The sequence below is a fragment of the Nycticebus coucang genome, chromosome 20, assembly GCF_027406575.1.
Source record: "Nycticebus coucang isolate mNycCou1 chromosome 20, mNycCou1.pri, whole genome shotgun sequence".
In the NCBI taxonomy this organism is placed as follows: Eukaryota; Metazoa; Chordata; class Mammalia; order Primates; family Lorisidae; genus Nycticebus; species Nycticebus coucang.
Window position 1 is genome coordinate 36,333,051 of NC_069799.1, and position 23,824 is coordinate 36,356,874.

The 23,824-nt window shown below is 40.3% G+C and overlaps 1 protein-coding gene and 1 pseudogene across 1 annotated transcript in view; both read right to left on the reverse strand.

The window, feature by feature from the left end:
• Window positions 1–4,348: 4,348 nt before the first annotated feature.
• Window positions 4,349–23,824, reverse strand: part of LOC128572817 (zinc finger protein 726-like) — a 255,683-nt gene continuing 236,207 nt past the window's right edge. The window contains exons 2-4 of the mRNA XM_053572929.1: window positions 21,426–21,552; window positions 20,789–20,884; window positions 4,349–8,385 (exon numbers count right to left, since the gene is read on the reverse strand). Coding sequence (XP_053428904.1) covers window positions 6,365–8,385; window positions 20,789–20,884; window positions 21,426–21,513 — 2,205 coding nt within the window. The 5' untranslated portion in view covers window positions 21,514–21,552 and the 3' untranslated portion in view covers window positions 4,349–6,364. The remainder of the gene's footprint in view (window positions 8,386–20,788; window positions 20,885–21,425; window positions 21,553–23,824) is intronic.
• LOC128573075 (endosome-associated-trafficking regulator 1-like) lies at window positions 16,302–17,486 on the reverse strand (annotated as a pseudogene).

The following is a 23,824-nucleotide window of genomic DNA, read 5'->3' on the forward strand; positions in this document are numbered from 1 at the left end:
TACTGTAATTTAAGCCATGATATTCTCACAACACACAAAAGCACACAAAATAATAATCATCACCCAGCAAAACATCAACACATGTCAATGAGAACACCACTGTGAGGAACTGATAAACTAAGGTTAGAAAACCTTGCTGAGTTGTTTGTACAGTGCAGCCACTGTAAGAGCATGGTGGCAAGTTCACAAACTTAATTCTAAGACCTCAAATAATTTTATTATTAGAAAAAGATTAAAAAGTGTTGTTACCATTTGGTATTTGGTTAATAAATTGACTTTCATTTGTATTTGTAGCATTTATTATTTCACAGCACAAAGTCCTCGTTAGCCAAGGGAAAAAAAATGAACATAACAAAATCACCACTGCTAAACATGAGATGATGATCTTTACAGGATAAGAAACATAATTGGTGATAACTAGTCAGAACCCACCAATGCTCTAGTTTATTTCATAAACATAGTGCCAAGTATTACTTCTTTCCTCCCCCAAGCTCCTATTTGTCTGCAATCAAATAGAAAATGGACTCAGAATGGAACATGTATCCCTTGGATACAGGCAGAGACACAGACTACAACACACGTTTACACTATTACACAAAAGTAATTGTCTATTAAACGTACAATAATCAAAAGAATATAAGGGTTAGTTACCATCAGATGAATGTCCAATAGTACTTGATTTACAATCCTTAGGTGTTAGACAAGTATTCATCTGTTAAAGGTTTTTCAGTGAAAAGAATACAAGTATTATTTGCAGATTGGCAGGGCTTTCTTATCTCATAAATTTGTTGATCAAAAGGGCTATGTCTATTAATGCTTCATGTTTAAGATGGTACATAATTTGTTATGGTGGCTGAGCTTCTGGTTTTAAGTGGACCTCAGAGTGGAGGTCCTGGAGAAGTTAACCTGGATGTTGCTGTCTCCTGGCCATTTGTCCTCATCCTGGACATGGAGTAACTCAAGCCAGAGTAATACCTACCAGGCATGTTCTTGCAGGACCTTCTTTGGAAGGCCATTGTTTTTTGGAGAAAGGTAATCTGAGTATATAATTTAGACATGTCTCTCCCCAGTAAGAGAATAAGGAAATCAGGCATCTAAAGGAACCAATGAATCATCTCTTTTTCCCAATCCAGCATGTAAGAGGTTTAAGAAAGAATTTGTATTATTGCTGTCCTGTTACTCCTGCTAGAGAACCAGTTGTTCAGTAATAAGAGAGTGGAATATTAAGCATGAAATATGTAGCCACAGCATTTATTAGGAACTCTTGGCCTACACCTTTCTGTAGGTTGTGGAGAGAGTGCCAACTACCCATTGGACTTAGCATTTCTACATTGTGCCAAATTGTTGCTGTCCAGAAAGGCATCATTGTCATAGACTAAGTAAAAAGCTGTGAGCATCTGAGGTGGCCAGAGTTCTCTGGAATCTACATTTTCCCACCTAGAATTACAAGGTGACATTCTAGTGCCAGGTGTCATCCCTTAGCAAGCATGTACTCACCTTGTACCACGAATTCCTAGGTTCCATGCTTATGTGTGTTTGGGTATCTTTTTCTAGCCTTTGTCTCACCAAGTTCTGTTGCTCAGATGAGCTCCCTGTCTGCCCCAATTGGTAATCAATTATCCCAGTGAAAGAGCTTCCCATTGATTCATCCTGAAAGGAGTCTGGAGTGTCTTCCTGGATCCTTTTCCTCTCTGTGAAGAGATATATTCACCTACTCTTGAGGGGTGTCTAACTAGAGCTTTCTTAAAGCCAAGAACAGAGGAATGCCATAGGTATATAAAAGATCCCCCAGCAATGCAGCAGGTGAAAAATCAAGTGTAAACACCTCTTTTGACTGAGAATGTCACAAATCAGAATGGACAGAGCAAGAAAGTCATGGAGTGCACATTTTTTCACACAATCAGAAATAGTCCAATGTGGCCACAGCCCACATTTATGAAAGAAAAACATGTTGTTGATCAACTGTGGCAGGAGTTGCACATACATATTCTGTCACCTTATCTCAGCAACAAAAAGCCAAGAGGTGTGAGGAATGAATTAAAGACCCAGAGGAAGGAGGGAAAATGTCAGGCAGCTGAGAAAAAGAGGCTATGTTTTTTGTTGGCTTTTTTTTTTTGAGACAAAGTCTCACTATGTCACCCTCAGTAGAATGTCCTGGCATCACAGCTCACAGCAACCTCAAACCCTTGGGCTTAAGTGATTCTCTTGCCTCAGCCTCCCAAGCAGCTGCGACTACAGGCTCCCACCACAATGCCCAGCTATTTTTTGTTGTAGTTGTCATTGTTGTTTTCATTGCCCTGGGCTGTGTTCGGAGCCGCCACCTTTGGTGTATGTGGCCAGCACCCTAACCACTGCGCTACAGGTGCTGAGCACAGGCCAGTGTTTTAAAAGACAGAGTTGAGTTCTTTTTTTCCTTACTTCAGTTTCAAGAGAATAACTGATGACGTTGAGTAGTAATAACAGTTTAATAATCTTGATCTCAACACGCACAACTAAGCAGATGCAGCTTCAGGCAGGCAGAAGAAAATACAGAGCTGTTTTTGTTTTCTTCTTTAAGAAACCTATAGTGGCAGATTGACATGGAATACATGATGTAATTTATCAGTTTCAAAAAATATACAAGTAATCTGTAGAGGCTTTAAAAAAAAGTCTGATAACAAATTGAGGAATTTGTTTTAATTACAGATTGCCTTTTCAGTCAGGCCAACTTGTTCACATGCAAAATGTTTATATTATGCCTTACATGGACTACATTAGAAATACTGAAACCCTATGTTTGTCCCAATTTTATCTTCTTAAACCATGACTTACTTTAGGACAAATATTGTTATATTAGGTTTTGTCCTACACAAAATTATTCTCTCTCCTCTTAATGTTCCTCACCACCCATGTTTCTTCATATTTATTTTTTCTTCACATCTCTCTCCTACATACTGGTTCCTTCTTGCTTCGATTTTTCTCTTTTGAAAAAAAAAAAAAATTATCCTAGTTAAGTCATTTCTTTCTAAAGGCCTGAAAAAGGAGGCCTGTGGATTTAAGGAATTTAGGTCTTTAAAAAGTTAAGACTTCATCCAAACAATTGGGTAGGGCAATTGGAAAACATTAAAAGGGATAAACATCAACATCATCACCCAGTGATGGACTATAGAGAACACAGGGGGGTTGTATTTTACCTTCTGTTATTTATTTATTTTTGAGACAGAGCCTCAAGCTATAGCTCTGGGTAGAATGCCATGGCGTCACAACTCACAGCACCTTCAAACTCTTGGGCTTAAGCGATTCTCTTGCCTCAGCCTCCCAAGTAGCTGGGACTACAGGTGCCCGCCACAATGCCCGGCAAACCCGAGCCAAATTCAAACACACCAGCTCTGGTGTATGTAGCTGGCACCTTGGTCACTTGAGCTACAGGCGCAACCTTACCTTCTGTTCCTAAGACAGATATAGGAGAGGGAAACAGAGGCCCTGAATATCCAGGGAGAGCAGAGGAGTGGCTCCAATGTTATTAACATCAGTTTGTTTACTGTGACAGAGACAGCTCCCCAACAATCAGCCATCCCAGTATCAGAAAGCAGACATACTGAAGTTGGAGCGTGTCAATCAGACTGAAAGAGTTTCAGATGGTAAATGCTGGTTCAGGGATTTCAGAGTCTGGAAAGTGAGTGTGATCCCCTGTCTCCAGCAGAGGGCAATATGCATCTCTCTAGAGGAAACTCCAGACTCCTCTCAGGGTAAATCAATGACAAGTGCAACAAGAGGGCATGGTCCCAGCAGAGTCCACTTCCTGAGCCATTTCCTGCTCCACAAACACATAGTCATAGTGAAGGAAGGCCTGATATCTTCTCACCTGAGACTCTAGAGTAACTCTGACCCTGAGAACCTTCTTCTCTAGTGGTGCAACCATTTCAAACTTCCTTCTGCTCCTGGGGCCTGCTGCTGGCTTCACTTTCTCTGACTCTTACTCCCCACTCTGGTTATCAAGACTTTAAAAATCTCGTTTAACATTCTGGTTGTGGAGCCTGAGGCAACTTTTTAAGCTTTTGAATATCAGGCCTAACTGGGGGATGAAGTGAATTGTAGAGCTGAAGAAAAAAAGACATAAAGCAGGGGTAGGTAAGGAGCTACATCACCTGAAAAGCAAAGACAGTGTGATATCTATAGGTGTAATAAGTCATATGAGCAGGCAGTGAATTAAGAATGTTCATTGTTCTAGTAAGTCATCTTGCCAAAGATGTGCATTTTTCTCCCAGACCAGATGTCAGGTGTATGTTCGGTTTTTTTGTTCCAAGTGCCAAAGAATGGTTACTGGTACCAAGACAGTGGAACAAATGAGAGAATAAGTAGATACATGTATGCGAAAGATCAAAGTTTATAAGAGAACAGTATACTCCAGAGAAGGAACATATCTTTCAAGTGGAGATGACTCTGGGTTTAGTAAGATGCTTTTCTTATATATAGATTTCCCAATTTTATGTTAAGTGGGGGGGGGAATATTCATGATTTTTCCTAGAAAGGGGGGAAACTTCCAGAAAGGAGTGTCTTTACATTTTGTATCCCTGTAAGACAATTTCCAGAAGTTATCATTGTATTTGTATAGTGTGATAGCACTGGTATAAATTATACTATGTTAACAAAAATAGGTCACTTGAGCTTACAGGCACATTACCTGAACCCATGCTCCAAACATCCATTTGAGGCCTTGGCTGTATGTCTACATTGTGGCCTCTCACCCTCTGAGGGTCATTTTGTTTTTCTTTTTTTTTTTTTTTTTTTTGAGACAGACTTTCAAGCTTTCACCCTGGGTAGAGTGCTGTGGCATCACAGCTCACAGTAACCCGAAATTCTTGGGCTTAAGCAATTCTCTTGCCTCAGTCTGAGTAGCTAGGACTACAGGCATCCGTGACAATGCCCAGCTATTCTTTCTTTTTGGTTGTAGTTGTCATAGTTGTTTGGTGGGCCCTAGCTGGATGTGAACCCACCAGGTCCAGTGTATGTAGCTGGCACCCTAGCCAGTTGAGTTATAGGTGCAGAGCCTGAGACTCATTTTTGTAGAGCAAACCTCAGTTCACTTTTCAGAATCTTCTTGAAGTGCTAGCCTGTCTTCTGTGGAAGTGCCCTCTGCTCATTTTGTTCTTCTTATGATGGACAAAGGATCTGCTAGTATCCTCTGCCCTGTCTCTCCTCAGCCCTACCTAACAGGACAAACACAACTTTAAGGCTTTGAGACATGATTGACATTTGTAGAGTATTTCATTCATTATGAATTGTGATTAGAAAACCATGAGAAATATTTAAAAACATTGTCACATTCTTCACATATACACAATTGCTTTATAAATTCTGCTAATGTACTGAAATTTGTGAAATGTACTGAATCCTGCTTATAGGATTCAAAACTGTCTTCAGGGATTTCTGTCTTATAAACTTTTCATTTATACAATGGTTTGAGCACAAGTTAAGCATTTGTCAAGTTCTTCACATTTGTAGAATTCTCTTCAACAATTCTATTGTGTAGAGAAAACTGGGACTACTGGTTTTGGCTTTGCCATATCTTCACATTGTCACATTATTTCTCTGGGATGAGTTCTCTTAGGTTTACTAAGAGCTGAAGAACAGTAAAAATCTTTGCCACATTTTTCACATCTGTAGGAGTTCTCTCCACTGTGAATTTTGTTATGTGTAGTAAGGTTTGAGTTCAGTTACAGGAATTGCCACACTGTTCAGTTTTGGGATTGCTCACTAGTGTGAATTCTTTTATGCTTAGTAAGTTACCAACACCAGGAAAAGGCACTACAACATTCTTCATATTTTGAGGATTTCTGTCCTGTATGATGTATTTTATGTACCGGGGACGTTTGAAAGTGAGATAAAGGGTTTGCCACACTGTTCATATTTAAGTTTCTCTACAGAATGAATTCTTTTATGTACAATATGTTTCATATATTGATTAAAGGCTTTGCCACATTGTTAACATTTGTAGGGTTTCTTTCCAGATGTAGTCTTTTGTGTACAGAAAGGTCTGGGTGTGGGTTAAAGGCTTTGCCACATTCCTAGCATTTGTAGGGTTGGTCTCACAAATGAATTACTTGATGCACAGATAGGTTTGAGTACTAGTGAAAGGGTTTGCCACATTGTTGGCATTTGTAAGGTTTCTCTCCAAAATGAATTCTTTGATGTTCAAAAAAGGCACGAGTACTGGTGAAAGGCATTGCCACATTCTTAACATATCTAGGGTTTCTCTCCAGAATGAATTCTTTGATGTCTAGAAAGGTGTGAGTACTGGATAAAGGCTTTGCCACATTGTTGACATTCGTAGGGTTTCTCTCCAGAATGAATTTTTTGATGTACAGAAAGTTGTGAGTACTGATTAAAGGCTTTGCCACATTGTTGACATTTGTAGGGTTTCCCTCTGGAATGAATTGTTTTTTGGGGTTTTCTTTGGCAGATTTTGGCCGGGGCTGGGTTTGACCCCACCACCTCCAGCATATGGGGCCAGTGCCCTACCCCTCTGAGCCACAGGCGCTGCCCTATGAATTCTTTTATGTACAGAAAGGCCTGAGGTTTGGTGAAAGGCTTTGCCACATTCTTGACATTTGTAGGGTTTCTCTCCAGAATGAATTCTTTGATGATTAGTTAGGGATGAACTAAAAGTAAACGTTTTGCCACACTGTTGACATTTGTAGGGTTTTTCTCCAGAATGAATTCTTTTATGTTCAGAAAGGTGTGAGTACCGACTAAAGGCTTTGCCACACTGTTGACATTTGTAGGGTTTTTCTCCAGAATGAATTCTTTGATGTTCAGAAAGGTTTGAGTACCAGTTAAAGGCTTTGCCACATTGTTGACATTTGCAGAGTTTCTCTCCAGAATGAATTCTTTGATGTTCAGAAAGCCGTGAGGACTGATAGAAGGCTTTGCCACATTGTTGACATTGGTAGGGTTTCTCACCAGAATGAATTCTTTTATGTACAGAAAGGCCTGAGGTTTGGTGAAAGGCTTTGCCACATTCTTGACATTTGTAGGGTTTCTCTCCAGAATGAATTCTTTTATGCACAGAAAGGCTTGAGGTTTGGTGAAAGGCTTTGCCACATTCTAGACATTTGTAGGGTTTCTCTCCAGAATGAATTCTTTTATGTTTAGTAAGGGCTGAATTATCATTAAAGGCTTTGCCACATTCTTGACATTTGTAGGGTTTTTCTCCAGAATGAATTCTTTGATGTTCACAAAGGTGTGAGTACCGGAGAAAGGCTTTGTCACACTGTTGACATTTGTAGGGTTTCTCTCCAGAATGAATTCTTTTGTGTTGAGAAAGGTATGAGGAGCAGTGGAAGGCTTTGTCACATTGTTGACATTTGTAGGTTTTCTCTCCAGAATGAATTCTTTTATGTACAGAAAGGCCTGAGTAATGGTAAAAGGCTTTCCCACATTGTTGACATTTGTAGGGTCTCTCTCCAGAATGAATTCTTTTATGTTTAGTAAGGTCTGAATTATTATTAAATGCTTTGCCACATTGTTGACATTTGTAGGGTTTCTCTCCAGAATGTATTCTTTGATGTTCAGAAAGGTTTGAATACCGGTTAAAAGCTTTGCCACATTGTTGACATTTGTAGGGTTTCTCTCCAGAATGAATTCTTTGATGTTCAGAAAGTTGTGAGTACCTGTTAAAGGCTTTGCCACATTCTTGACATTTGTAGGGTTTCTCTCCAGAATGAATTCTTTGATGTCTAGAAAGGTTTGAGTACTGATTAAAGGCTTTGCCACACTGTTGACATTTGTAGGGTTTCTCTCCAGAGTGAATTCTTTTCTCTCCAGAAAGGTGTGAGTACTCCTTGGTAAGTTTGTCACCGTCTTCGTAGTTGTAAGGTTTTCTTCCACTATCAGTACTCTTATGGTTACAATATTCTGATCTGAGGTTAAGACATTTAGCATCATTTTCACACTTGTAGAGTTTCTCTCCAGTGTCAAGTCTCTTATGCTTAGACAGGCTTGAGTCAGATTTGAAGACTTTGCCACATTTGTACTGTTTTTCTCCAATATGAATTATCTTATTAGTAACATGTGAGCATGGGTTAGAGGCTTTACCATACTTTATACAATGAAAAGTTTTCCCTACATTATATATCATCTTATGTCTACTTAGATTTGATAATTCTGTGAAGACTTTCAAACATTTAGTACATTGGAAGATTTTGGTATTGGTAGCTGTTAAACAGTGGTCAAATCCACTGTCAGATACTTTCTGCTGCTTACACTCAGACACACTTGCCCAGTCTTTTGTTAAGTTTAAGTTGTCAGGGGCACAGCTTCGATGTCTTCTCAGGATTATCTCTGTGACTAAAATATTTGAGTCAAAATTTTGCAAATGGTCTTGGTCCAGATGGTTAGATATAGCTGAAAGAAATGTAAACAAGAGCAATTTTAGCCACTGACTTTTTTCTTTTTTATCAGAATTGAGTAAATATACATTCCACAATTTTTTTTTTTTTTTTTGAGACAGAGTGTCACTTTGTTGCCCTCAGTAGAGACCTGTGGCTTCACAGCTCACAGCAACCTCCAACTCCCAGGCTTAGGCAATTCTCTTGCCTCAGCCTCCCATGAACCTGGGACAAAAGGAGCCTGCCACAATGCCTGGCTATTTTTTGTTGCAGTTTTGCTGGGGCAGGGTTTGAAACCGCCACCCTTGGTATATGGGGCTGGTGCCCTACCCTTGAGCCACAGGTGCCAGCATACATTACAATTTTTATCTGCAAAATCATGGCAAGAACATTAGGAAGATGGCTGGTACTAATTATCCTAAAGGTAAATAAATATTGCATGTATACACTGCAGTTTTGAGGAATTCCAAGAACCAGGTAGGAATTTGCAGCACAGGAAGTGAGTAGTCACAGAGACAACATAGACACAACATAGGATTACAAACATGAGCTAATAAATACACGGCTCATGTTTGTAATCCTAGAACTCTGGGAGACTCAGGTGAATGGATCACTAAGCACAGGTGTTCAAGATCAAGGTAAAGAAGAGTGGACCCCATTTCTACCACAAATAGCAGTCCAGCATACCTGTAGTCCCAGCAATTCATGAGGCTGAGGCAAGAAAATCTCTTGAGCCCTGAATATTGAGGAGGCTTTGAGCTATGACAATACAGCACTCCCCTCAGCGTGATAGAAACTCAGTTCCAAATAAATAAATAGGCAGATATATAAATTTGTGTGTGTACATACATATAATATAAAATACAAAAAAGAAAAAGCTAGTAAATATTAATAATCACAAAGAGACAAATAGAACAGAAATAAGTTTGTCATATTTACCCACCACACACTTCACCCCTTTCTAATAGAGCATGGTGAAAATGGAAGTAAATTCCCAAATCCTTTTGAGCTTTGTCCTCAAAAGAAAAAGAGTGACACCAGTGTTAATCCTTCTTGTTTTCAGGGCCTTTCCAGAGAAAAGTTGCTATCTCCCATGATGGACGGTGCTGAAAGGAATGGTACTATAGTCTATAAGAGCGACTGCAGTACTAAAACCGAACCTAAAATATTGTTACAGCAGCAGAGAGACTACAAGATAACAGACAGATTCAGGTCTACCAAATGACGACAAGCTCTTAAGAGGAAATGTGGAAAAATGCTTCACCTAAAAAATAACCACATACTTCCACAGGCAAAACACTGTCAGAATGGTTCTTGCTGTCTTAGTACAAGGTGTGTCAGAATCTTGCAGGATAAAACCATATCACAAAGTTTGTGAAAGGTGGCTTTTCTCATCCTCAAAAATCACTGAAAGACTGACTGTCAAAATTACCTTAATGTTATCTGAATAATGCTAAATGGGTCAATGGGAATGATACAGACAACTAAGTAACATCACAAAAATGAAGATATCAAAGAAAATAAAAGCATAAATAAACAAATTCTGAAGTTGATGAACACAATGAAAATGACTGAAGCTCACCATACTCTAGCAAGGAGAAACACAAACAGTCCCATAACAACACAGATGAAGATCAAGGATTGAAGGTCACACACAAGAAGAGAATCTTGAAAGCACCAAGAGAAAACAGACACGTCATCTGTAAGCATGCTCATGTGAGATTACTAGTGGAGTAATCAACACAAACCTTCCATGTCAAAAAGAAGTTGGATGATACAGTCAAAGTACTGAAAGAACAAAAACGTCAAAGCACATAAACGATATTCGGCAAAACTACTATTCTCAAAAAAGAAAAAATAAATATTTATCATGAGAAACAGATGCTAAAAGCTGCCACAGAGGAAATGTCAAAGGAAGGCCCTATCATTGACAATGAAATGATGCTAGACAATACTGAATTATGTAAAAACAAATAACTCCGGGAAAGATAACTAAGTACATCTCCGTGAAATTCTGTATTATCAAAATGATGGTGCATCAAACACTTTTAATCATACTTGAGAGTTCAAAGACAAAAACAGAAAGGTAGCACTAAAAATCTGTTAATGGGTCCACATGTACAATACAACATACAATATAACAAGATGTAATTGCTGATGTCAATAAAATAATTTAGAAGAGATGTAAAAAAAAGAACATTTAAAAATAAAAACTAGTATCTGTTGTTATCAGTTTAAAAAATATTTTGAAAATGTGTTAATTGCCATGGTAACTACAATAAAAATACCTATAATCACACGCTCAGGTAATCAAAAAAAAAAGCAAAGCGCGTTACTACACAAATCAATGAGACACAAATGAAGATGAAAGGGGGAAAACAAATGCAAGAATCAAAGAAAACAGTTAATAAGTTGTCAACAGTAAATCCTCTCTTTCAAAAATTATGTAAATCTTCATGGACTAAACGTCACAATCAAATGACAGAGACTAAATATAGGGATTTAAAAAATAAAAAATCAAGATCTATCTATATGCTATCTAAATGATACTCATCTTACATGTAATGATAAAAACGGAATAAAAAATTGCAGGATACAGGCTTGGTGCCTGTAGCTCAGTGGCTAGGCACCGGACACACACACTGGGGCTGGCAGGTTTGAACCTGGCCTGGGGCCTGCCAAACAACAATGACAACTACAAAAAAAAATAGCCAGGAATTGTGGCGGGCGCCTGTGATTCCTGCTACTTGGGAGGCTGAGGCAAGAGAATCACTTAAGCCCAAGTGTTGGAGGTTGCTGTGAGCTGTGATGTCACAGTACTCTACCGAGGGAAACATAGATTTTGTCTCAGAAAAAATAAATAAAATAAATAAATGAACGAATGAATTGATGCGATGGGCTCCAGTGCTGTACGATGACCCCTCCCCTCACCCCTATAAGGAAGAAGTAAAAAGCAAGAAGGGAGAGGTAATGGGGCCCAGATTGGGAAAGCAGGATGAGGCCACCCCAGTGAAGCCGCCTGTGCCATTGAGGCATACCAACCCCATAGTTCTGGTTTTTAAAAATAATTTTTGCTAAGCTAGCTAGACATACCAGAAATCACCAGTAGCCGCCAGAAAACCGCTTCTTTATGTACCAGAGTGTGAAACCGGTAGCTTGCTTTGCTGGCTCAACAAAAGCTATTTTTAGCTACATATGTTAACCTATATAAATTCTGTCCTAAAGCTGGAAGTCACTGCCCCTTCTGATCTCATTCAGGAGTAGGCGGCTGGCCAGTCTTAACAAATATAAAGACTGCTAATTGGCCTTTAATTTGTGGTCTTAAGTCTGATACCATCACAAAGTAAATAAAATAATGAACGTAGTCACAAAGTGTTTATAAAGGACCAGACAGTGGGGAAAATGAAAGGCAGTTTTGCCCATATTGAATTTAAATTGTGCAAAATAAAAACATTCTACCAATGTATTTTGGGTTTTTTTTGTTGTTGTTTTTTGGTTTGTCGCCCTGCACCCAAATGATCCTCTTCCCTCAGCCTCCGGAGTAGGTGCGACTACTAGGTGTCTGCCACAACAACTGCCTATTTTTAGAGGCAGGGTCTTGCTCTAGCTCAGGCTGGTCTCGAACACAGGAGCTTGGGCGATCTGCCCGCCTCCGCCTCCCAAAATGCTGGGATTACAGGCCCTAGAGATGTATTTTGCATAGCAATGTCAATATACTTAACATAACTGAACTATGTAAGTAAAAATAATAAAAATTGGCGGCGCCTTTAGCTGAGTGCGTAAGGGCACCGGCCACATACACCGGCTGGCCTGTTTGAGCCCAGCCTGGACCACCTAAAACAGTAATGACAACTGCAACAATAACAACAAAAAAATAGCCGGGCATTGGGGCAGGCGCCTATAGACTCAGCTGTTTGGGAGGCTAAGGTAAAAGAATTGCTTGGGCCCAGGAGTTTGAGGTTGCTGCGAGCTGTGGCACCAGGGCACTCTATCCACGGTGACAGCTTGAGGTTCTGTCTCAAAAAAAAAAGTCATTTTTACGTGTTATTTATTTATTTATATTTTGAGAGCAATACACCCAACTAGCCCTCCCAAATCTTATGTGTTTCTTATAAGAAAAAATAAACAATACCAAAAATCAAGTTACATACAGTTATACAGCCTTTCAAAAATTACCTTCAAATTACACGAATGATTAATACAGACAATATATAGTTGATACAGGATAGGCGGCATGCCAGCCAACTCAGCCCAGTTGAAGGGAGGACCTGCCACCTCCACCCTCGTGGTGGTGGTGGTGGTGTGGTGGCAGGCGGCAGAGGAACCAGCGGGCTACAGGGGTAGGCAGGGTCCCTCCCCCCCCAAGGACAGACAACTGTTGGGGAGACACCAGCACCTTAGGTCTCCCTCCCCTTGCACTTGTTCCTGAACAGGGAACCCCACATTTCTTAGGCCTGGTCAATTTCATGTAGGTTTCCCAGGCCTGGGAATTGAAGGGATTGTAGCCATTCATTTCCTAGAGAGGCCCAGCTAAATGTAACTACAGAGGACCCATGCACACTAAATGTAACTATGGAGGACACATGCAACTAGTGGGTATACCCATGTCCTATACACACACACACACACACACATATAATATATCTCTGGACAAAGAGACCGGGGAGAGAGAGAGAGTGGGAGAGAGCTTTTATACTGACCTAGCTTCTCTAAGCTGATGTTTTTATAAATTTCTTTTCTGTAAATAAATCCTGTCTTACCACTGATCTGTGGTCTGTAGATTCATTCTTCAAATCACCAAGACCAAGAACCTACTGAAGATGAAACTCCAGTATCACAGTCACCAATAAATATGTGTAATATTAAGACAGCTTTAATAAGAATTCACCTACAGGTTAAAATAAACTTTGGCTAGCAATCAAAAGAAAATATACTATAGATAAACGAAAAGTAACTAACATATAGCTAAACAGAAAGAAAATGAAATTGCCACACACACGGTTGATTTATATTCATTGTCTTAAAATATACAGAGTTCAATACTATCATACAATAAATGTCCCAAGTGACTTACAGATAGGAAACTGATATTTTATATTTTTAATTTAACACAAAAATGATGTAATATTATGTTATAAATAATTTGTAAATAATGGTACATTTAGCTACAATTTCCCATTTTCCCCATGCTTGTATGTCTGGCAAATTTTGGGACACCCTGTATAGGTGAAAACTACAAACAAAATTGACTGACATGAGCTGACTTACTTCAAAAAATTGAAAAAAGATGGGGAGCAGTGCTCATGTCTGCTATCCTAACTCTCTGGGGGGCAGAACTAGGTGGATGGCAGGAGCTCACTGACATTTTTCAAAGAAGAAATATAAAAAAATGGCCAACAAGCATTGAAAAGATCCTTAAAGTACTAATTATTAGAGAAGTGCAAAGGAAAATCATAATGAAGTGTTACATCATACTCACAAAGAACACTAAAAAAAGGTTGTCAAGGGTATAGGAAAAGTGGATGCTTTAGGAGCCGGGGCGGTGTCTCACACCTGTAATCCAGCACACTGGGAGGCTGATGTGGGCGCCAAGCACATACACTGAGGCTTGTGGGGTCGAGCCTGGCCCAGCCCGGCCAGCTAAACATCAATGACAACTGCAACAAGAAAATAGCTGGGTGTTCTGGTAGGCACCTGTACTCCCAGCTACTTGGGAGGCTGAGGGAAGAGAATCAATAAAGCCCAATAGTTTGAGGTTGGTGTGAGCTGTGACACCACTGCACTCTACAGAGCGTGACATAGTGAGATTCTGTCCCCCCACTCCAAAAAAAAGTACCCGGGCGGTTGTGGTGGCAGGAGCCTGTAGTCCTAGCTACTCAGGAGGCTACAGGCTCTGTCTCAAAAAAAAGAAAATGAACACTTTTTAAAATGTTGGTGAGGAAAAATGATGCAGACACTATTAAAAAGTACAAAGGTTTCTCAGAAGACTAAAATTAAAAGTTACTATTTGATCCAGCAATCTCATGCCTGGGTATATATCCAAAGTACTCAAGGTACAACGGGAAAGATACATGTTCTCACTGACATTCATTGCACCATTATTAATAAAAGGCTAGATGTGGCTGGGCGCAGTGCCTCATGCCTGCAATCCTAGCACTTTGGGAGACTGTGGTGGGAGGATAGCTGGAGCACAGGAGTTCAAGATCAGCCTGAGCAAGAGCAAGATCCTGTCTCTACTAAAAGTAGAAAAAGCGGAGTGTTATGGGCCTGTAGTCGCAGCTACTTGGGAGGCTGAGACAGGACGATTCCTTGAGTTCAGGAGTTTGGGTTTCCTGTAAGCTATGATGTCACCACATTCTTCCCAGGGTACTCTATCCAGGGAGACAGAGTGAGAATCTGTCTCAAAAAAGAAAAAAAAACCAAGAGGTATAAGCAACACAGACATGAAAATATGTGGCATGTACAGACTATGCAGTATTATCTAGCACTGGAACACAACATCTTGCCACATCCAAGGCTAAGGATAAACCTTAAGACTATCCTGTTGCCGCACACAGTGGCTCACGCCTGTAATCCCAGCACTTGGGAGGCTGAGGTGGGTGGATTACCTGAGCTCACAGGTTAGAGACCCTGTCTTTAAAAATAGCTGGGCGTTGTAGTGGGTGCCTGTAATTCCAGGTACTTGGGAGGCTGAGACAAGAGGTTCACTTGAACCCAAGAGTTTGAGGTTGCTGTGAGCTAAGACACCAAGGCACTCTCCTAAGGGAGTGAGACTGTCTCAAAAAATCAAACAAAAAAATTGTGTTAACTGAAATAAACCAGAACAATGTGACAGTACATGCGTACACTAAATCTGATGGCTCTTAAGTAGTGAAACTCACAGAAACAGCAGAACAAAGTCTGTCAAGGACTGGAGACAGGGTAAAATGAGCAGAGGATATGGAAAAGGTAGTGAGTTTTACTTTTCCAAGATGTAAAGATTATAGACATCTTGTGCATAACAAGTATATAACAAATACAACCTAATACTATAGAAACACACTTAAAGAGAGATTGAAGGTGGTAAGGTTTGTTTGGGCCAAAATTAAAAAAAAAAATTTTCCTTTTAGAACTTCAGAATTTATTTAAATGGAGAAGCTGTCTGAACAGGAGGAAAAAGAAAATTAAAAAAATAACATCTATGAGAAAATAGCCAAAAGGCACGTAGTGCACGTTTTGTCCTTCCCTCTTACAGGTGAGGGACTAGAAGCACCCTGGACACACTTTCAATTCCTGAATTCTAAACTTCATTGTACAAAATGCTACTTGAAATATGTATTAAAACCCTCAGCCCAAGACAGTTTTTCAAATCTGAGAGCTCACGGGAGAGGTGGGGCTGAGGCAGCATGGAGTCCTGGTGGGAGGACGGAGGTACCCAGGAGGCAGCACCTCCTCACGCAGGCCACCCTGGGAAGGTCACAAGAGTGAACAGGGAAACAGAGGGACACTGAGTAAAGGTGAGAAGACACAAGTCAAGGCTCAAGCCGATCATTTCCATGACGGCTCATTTAGCATTTTCTACTTATGTTATCAAGTTTAATCCACTGAACTTAACTTACAATTTTTTTAAATGGTAATGGAAAACAGTTATTATAGAATTGCTATTTTTATGTTTAGCAATTTAAAAATTCCTTCCAACAGGTCATTAGAATCTATAAAACAGAAGGAATTTCACAGGACTGCGTGTAAGTTGTATGTTGGACTCCCAGACAGGAGCGACTCCCATTGAGGGCGGCCATTAACACTGTTCTAGGTCATGAAATTAGTGTTTCATGATAAATACTTCACTCTGGGTGAAGAACGCACAGTTAAAGACACAATTGCACATTCAGATGAAGCAGGAGTGACCTCGGGTTTGCACAGAGCTTCAAGTTGAGAGCATCAAAATGCTCCTCAGGAGTCTTCCTTGTCTTTAATTTCAGAAATTCTGTCTATAGATTTAAGGCTCTCGGCAACAAAATTTCAACCTTTTGGCTTTGGAAACCAGCTGCTTTTAGGAAGCCTGTGCACTGTTCATGACGTAGTGGAGGTTCTGCAAGGCCACATCAGTGTTCTGCTTCACAACAGTCAAGCTGGCGCCCTGGTCTGACCTCAGATCTTCCTTCTCACATTTGAAGTTGGAGACCTGAGCCTGGAGCAAATTTATTTCCTGTTTAGGTTCCACGACTTGATTTTCTGCCTTTACAGCCGTTTCTGCTGAACCACCGACTCCAGGTCATAGTAGTCACTCTCCTCCTTAATCATTTTTGCTTCTAATTTCCGCTCAAGTGTCCTCACCATTTCTGTTTGAGTGTCACAGAAGCTCTGAACCTCATTCAGCTTTCTCCTTAGCTTAGAATTTTCATCTTTCAGTGCCTCATAACTTATCTGCAGCGTCTGTAGAGGCCAGTCTCCCAGAAACTCTCTGTGAGCTGCAAAGTCTGTGCCAGGACTCCCTGCTGGAGATCCCGGAGACACACTAGAGTCTGTGTCACTCAATGTCCACGAGGGCAGAGCCTTGGGCCAGGTCAGCTCGCACGAGTGAAAAAAAATGACAGGTACATGCCACAGGGTGATGTGCTGGCAGTGACCCTTGCAGACTGTGTCTGCTCCATGGCAGATGGCAGATAGGATCCAGTCCACTCGTCATCCTGATCTTCCTCCTCGTCTAGGAGGTCGCCAGCTCCTGTTGGGTCTTCGAAAAATGGCTGCTGATAATTCAGGCCATACCCCACAGGCTGGATGGTCGGAGAGTTGTGGTCAGTCTCACTGAGTGCCTCGAGGCTTCCTTTGAATAAATTCTGTTGGTTGCGTCTTCTTTGGACAAGCTGAGGTTCTTGGTTTTCAGAAATTCTTTAAAAGAGAATGGATTTGCCTCCTCAAGATCTTCAAGTTGATCATCTCCAAAACGTGTCTCGCGGTCTCCGGATGGACCTTGCTTAGTACATTTCCCCTTTCCATAGCCAAAATAGTGGGGAATGACGAGGCTCCGGGCTGGGACAGCGGGGTGGCGCCCGGGCAGCAGGTCTAGCCCCACATCACAGTGGGACCGGTGGGCTGGACCTGCTTAACCCGGTAGCGGTGGCTCCATGGCCCCATTGCCTGACCGATCCCCGCCGCTGCTCCGAGCCTCCGCTGAGGTATCCGGTCCACTATGCGAAGAGCGCGCCCGCACACGGCGAGGACGCCAGGGAACCGGAAGTGACGCCAAAATTAAAATTTTAATGGGGCAACAAAAATAGTTACAAAGTTTCTCAAATATTACCTGAAAATTACACAAAGTTTTTCCTCTCCAAAGAAAATATAGATTCTTCAATAAACACTGGCCAAGAGTAAGACTATTCCCATGACTATTAACCTAGATGGGACACAACAACCACTGACAATCACCCAGGAAAAGAAATATTCAAGATAATCCATAAACAAACTTGGGGTAATATTAATAGAAAAAACATACAGCAATCATTAGTAGAAGACATATAGCTGATTCAATTTCAATTGAACCACATATTAAAATATATGTAATTGCTGAGGTTTCATCCAAAATTATACTACACAGATGAAACAAGTCTCTGGTTTAAATTGAGGTTTAAAAGCCTACAACGATAAGAAACACACTAACATGGAATTACAAAACAGAAATAAGAAAATTAGACATTATATTCTGTGTGCAACATTGCTATACCATTTTTTTAAATTTCTGGGTTACCTGAGGTGGCTCACACCTGTAATCCTACCACTTTCGGAGGCCAAGGTGGAAGGACTGCTTGAGCTCACAAGTTTGACACCAGCCTAAGTAAGCAACAGTGAGACCCTCTCCTCTACTAAAAGAAGAAAAGTATACCCACGAGTTGTGGTAGGCAGCTGTAATTCCAGCTATTAGGGAGGTTGAGGCAGGGATTGCTTCCACCCAGGTTTGGAAACTGTTTGAAGCTGAGATGATGCTACAGCATTCTACCCCCAGCCAACAGAGTGAGGTTCCCTCTCAAAAATTCTCTTTTCTAGGTTGGTCACCTGTAGTATAGGGGTAGGACGCCAGCCACATACACTGGAACTGGCGGGTTTGAACCCCAGCCAGGCCCTGCTAAAAACAATGACAACTACAACAAAAAAATAGCCAGGCATTGTAGTGGGCACCCATACTCCCAGCTACTTGGTAGGCTGAGGCAAGAGAATCCCTTAAGCCCAAATGAGTTTGAGGTTGTTGTGAGCTATAATGTCACATCACTCTTCTGAGGGTAACAAACTGAGACTCTGTCTCAAAAAAAAAAAAAAAAAAAATTCTCTTTTCTGGATAAGTACAATGTTCCAATGGGACTGTGGACTGATGCAAAGCACATATTTTTTCTTAATATTAGTTACCATTTTATTGAATGAAAGCAGGTACATTGATTATTTTATGTAGTATATGGTAATACATTTTCATTGCAAATGTACAATTTATCAATATGAGGTACTTATTAGAAAATGTTAATAAATACACATCTAAACACAGTAAAGATAATTTTATTATGTTTCCAATATATTGCTATTTTTACAAAAACTGAAAACGTTTAATTCACCCTTTAGAGGCAATTGAAAGCCTTACATTTCTAAATAAAAAATATGAACTTTGTAAAATACAATAATTCATACTATGCAAAATAAGCATTTAGGAAAAATTAAAATTAATTTAGATATAGGTTCAGGAAAGTAATGACAATTCTTTTGATTTTCTTTTTACCTAAAGTAAATCAGAACTTTCAAGTAAGCCTTTTAATGAATATGGAATGCCTACTCATTGTCTAAATTATTTGTTACATAAGTTGAAATTCTAATACATAATCCTGAATATTTAAATCTAAAATTACAGAAAATTGAATACAGAATAAATGGAATGTGAAAACATATATAGAGACAGTAAAATCAGCAAGATGGTAGAATAGAAGTCCCATGTTCATGTCTGCTCACCATGGTAACAAACATTTGGGAACTGTCTACAGAGAAAAATGTTTTAATGACACCTGAGCACAGTGACTCATGCCTGTCATCTCACCTACTTAGAAGCTAATATCACCAATATCACCACTTCATGCACATATTTTGGATATGATGCTAAAGAAAAACAAGCTTTTTTTCCAGACACAGGCTTATTCTATTGCCCAGGCTGGAGTGTCGTAAGATCAGCCTAAGTCACAGCAACCTCAAACTCCTCGGTTCAAGCAGTTCTCCAGCCTTACCCCCACCCGCCCAACCCCAGCTGGGGGAATCAAAGCAACCACTCCAATGCCTAGGTAATTTTTCTGTTTTTAATAGAGACAGGGTCTCACAAGCCTGAGCTCAAGCAATCATCCTACCTTGGATCCCAGAGTGCTAGGATTCCAGATGTGAGCTACCACACCCAGCCTAAAGAATATTAAAAAAAATTTTTCACAGAGATACTAAAAAATACACAAATATTTTATGTTTTTAAAAGCAATGGAAGAGCAGTCACATCCTGCAGTCACATTCCAGCTACAGAAAGTTCTTTTATTTTCACTATAATCTAGAAGGAATATCACTGAAAACTAAAGTCTTCTTAAAAATTAAGGACTAATTAAAAAGGCATAGTGGGGCGGTGCCTGTGGCTCAGTCGGTAAGGCGCTGGCCCCACATACCAAGGGTGGCGGGTTCAAACCTGGCCCCGGCTGAACTACAACCAAAAAATAGCCGGGCGTTGTGGTGGGCGCCTGTAGTCCCAGCTACTCGGGAGGCTGAGGCAGGAGAATGGCTTAAGCCCAGGAGTTGGAGGTTGCTGTGAGCTGTGTGATGCCACGGCGCTCTACCGAGGGCGATAAAATAAGACTCTGTCTCTACAAAAAAAAAAAAAAAAAAAAAAAGGCACAGTGGCTCACAACTGTAAACCTAGCACCCTGGGAAGCCAAGCTGGGAGGATTGCTTTAGGTCACAAGTTCAAGACCAACCTGAGGGAATAATGCCCCATGATCATATCAATGTACACAGCTATGATTTAATAAAAAAAAAAAAACAAAAAAAGACCAACCTGAGGAAGTGTGAGACTCCCTTCTCTATTTAAAAATAGAAAATCCATTAGCCAGGCATTGTGGAGAAACCTGTAGTCCCAGGTATTTGGGAGGATGAAAAAGAAAAATCACTTCAAGCCGGCAGATTCAGATTGTGTCAGGCTGATGCCATATCACTCTAGTATAAGGCAAGAGTGAGATGCTGTGTCAATAAGGAAATAAAAATAAAAATAACCAATACAGAAGTGCCCTTATGTAAGAACAAGAGAAAGAAACCCAGGATTCTCAGAAATCTTTCCCAATCAATCTGAGCTTCCCTAATCATATTATATAGGGTGGTTTCCTCCTCGACCTTTGGACCTCTGAACAGTGTTGTCTGCTGCATTCACTCCAACCTACCTGGGGGCTTGAGTACTGTCTGGTGTGTCTTCACCTTCCAGGGTACTTTGCTTTGCTCCAAACAGGTGATGAGGTCTGGCTTAGACAGAGTAAGACCTGTTGTATTAGAGAAAAAGGAACATGACTCTTGTTAGAATTCTTCAACTGGTAATCTGTTACCTTGCTAAAACAGAGAAAAGAACATTTCAGAAGATGCTGAAAAAAAAAAAAAAAGAAAAGAAAAAAGAAGATGCTGAAAGAGTTATCCCCAAATAGACATTCCCTACAGAAACTCCAGAATCTTTAAGAAGTATTTAAAGTTGGAGGATTCTTAACTCCACTACCCAGTAGTACTGAAATAAAATTTGGAGCTATAAATCAGACTTAAAGTTCGGAGTAACAATCTATGCCACTAAATTTCTGAAACTACCATTAATCTAGTGAAGGATATACATCAGCCAAAAAAGGGTAAGATTAATACCAAAATAAACCATCTCCGGTATTTTCTTTTCTATACCATGATATCCCTAAATTTTCCTTAGAAACAAGAAACTGATACTCATGCAGTCAAAGAAGAAACTGAATAAAAACATTCTACAAAGAGAGAACATGAATTGCGTAGTGTAGACCAGGAACTGTGTATTTCAGTTATCCTCACCTAGGAAGACCAGGTGTCTGTAGTTCTCCAACATGACATCCCGATACAAAGTCTGCTGAGCAGGGTCCAGGCAGGCCCACTCATCCATAGAGAACTCTATAGACACGTCCTTGAATGTCAACAGTTCCTGAAAAACAAACATATTTACCAAGAAGCCAGGGGGAGATTAAATTTCACTTTTAGTTACATGAGTGAAGAGAACTTATTCTGACTTGCGTAACACCCACCAAACCAGTGGACACACTACACTTTTTTGGTTGACACAACAGAAATGAAAGGCCATCAATAATGGCATGTATACTTTTGTGCCTTATTTACATCATACAGTACAAGTTGCGTACATTTTCTACACGAAAATGTCATGATTAGGCTCAGCCCCCATAGCTCAGTACCTAGTGCACTGGCCACATACACCGGGGCTGGCGGGTTCAAACCTGCACGAGCCTGCCAAACAACGAGAACTACAAGAAAAATAGCCGGGGCTCAGTGCCAGCCACATATACCAACGCTGCTGGGTTCGAACCAGGACCAGGCCAGCTAAACAACAATGACAACTGCAACAAAAAATAGCCAGGCATTGTGAAGGGTACCTGTAGTCCCAGCTACTTGGGAGGCTGAGGCAAGAGAATTGCTTGAGCCCTAGACTTTGAGGTTGCTGTGAGCTGTGATACCACTGCACCCTATTGGGGCGACATAGTGAGACTCTGTCTCAAAAAAAAAAAAAAAAAGTCATGGTGAGTTAAATGGTACCTCTGAAGTTTAAACGTGTACAATAAAAAATGGAGATCTTGAAAAAACTGTAGAAATTTATTCAGGAGATAATATGGGGTGAAGATTCAATTTCTAAATTTCTTACAAGCTGAACAGGAATGCCAATGCTTCTGGTTCCACGATAATATTTTGTCAAACATACAGTGAACTGTAGACACTGGATTTATCCCAGTTGATTTCTGAACCAATAAACAAAGATGACACCAATTCACAAGTGGAGACAATATTATTGCTATGATAGGGAAGAAAAAGTCGATCATACTCTGATAAAAAAAAACATGTTAAAGCAGAGGAGGTAAACTCTCCCTCTTTCCTGACGACATGATCTTATACTTAGAGAACCCCAAAGACTCAACCACAAGACTCCTAGAAGTCATCAAAAAATACAGTAATGGGGCGGCGCATGTGGATCAGTCGATAAGGCGCCAGCCCCATATACCGAGGGTGGCGGGTTCAAACCCGGCCCCGGCCGAACTGCAACCAAAAAAAAAAATAGCCAGGCGTTGTGGCGGGCGCCTGTAGTCCCAGCTACTCAGGAGGCTGAGGCAAGAGAATCGCTTAAGCCCAGGAGTTGGAGGTTGCTGTGAGCTGTGTGATGCCACCGCACCCTACCCAGGCCCATAAAAAGTGAGACTCTTGTCTCTACAAAAAAAAAAAAAAATACAGTAATGTTTCAGGATATAAAATCAATGTCCACAAGTCGGTAGCCTTTGTATACACCAATAACAGTCAAGATGAGAAGCTAATTAAGGACACAACTCCCTTCACCATAGTTTCAAAGAAAACGAAATACCTAGGAATATACCTAACGAAGGAGGTGAAGGACCTCTATAAAGAAAATTATGAAATCCTCAGAAAGGAAATAGCAGAGGATATTAACAAATGGAAGAACATACCATGCTCATGGATGGGAAGAATCAACATTGTTAAAATGTCTATACTTCCCAAAGCAATCTACCTATTCAATGTCATTCCTATCAAAATACCAAAATCTTACCTTCAAGATTTGGAAAAAATGATTCTGCATATTGTATGGAACCAGAAAAAACCCCATATAGCTAAGGCAGTTCTTAGTAATAAAAATAAAGCTGGGGGCATCAGCATACCAGATTTTAGTCTGTACTACAAAGCTATAGTGGTCAAGACAGCATGTAACTGGCACAAAAACAGAGACATAGACACTTGGAATCGAATTGAAAACCAAGAAATGAAACTAACATCTTACAACCACCTAATCTTCGATAAACCAAACAAGAACATACCTCGGGGGAAAGACTCCCTATTCAATAAATGGTGTTGGGAGAACTGGATGTCTACATGTAAAAGACTGAAACTGGACCCACCCCTTTCCCCAGTCACAAAAATTGATTCAAGATGGATGAAGGACTTAAATTTAAGGCATGAAACAATAAAAATCCTCCAAGAAAGCATAGGAAAAACACTGGAAGATATTGGTCTGGGGAAAGACTTCATGAAGAAGACTGCCATGGCAATTGCAACAACAAAAACAAACAAATGGGACTTCATTAAACTGAAAAGCTTCTGTACAGCTAAGGAGACAATAACCAAAGCAAAGAGACAACCTACACAGTGGGAAAGGATATTTGCACATTTTCAATCAGACAAAA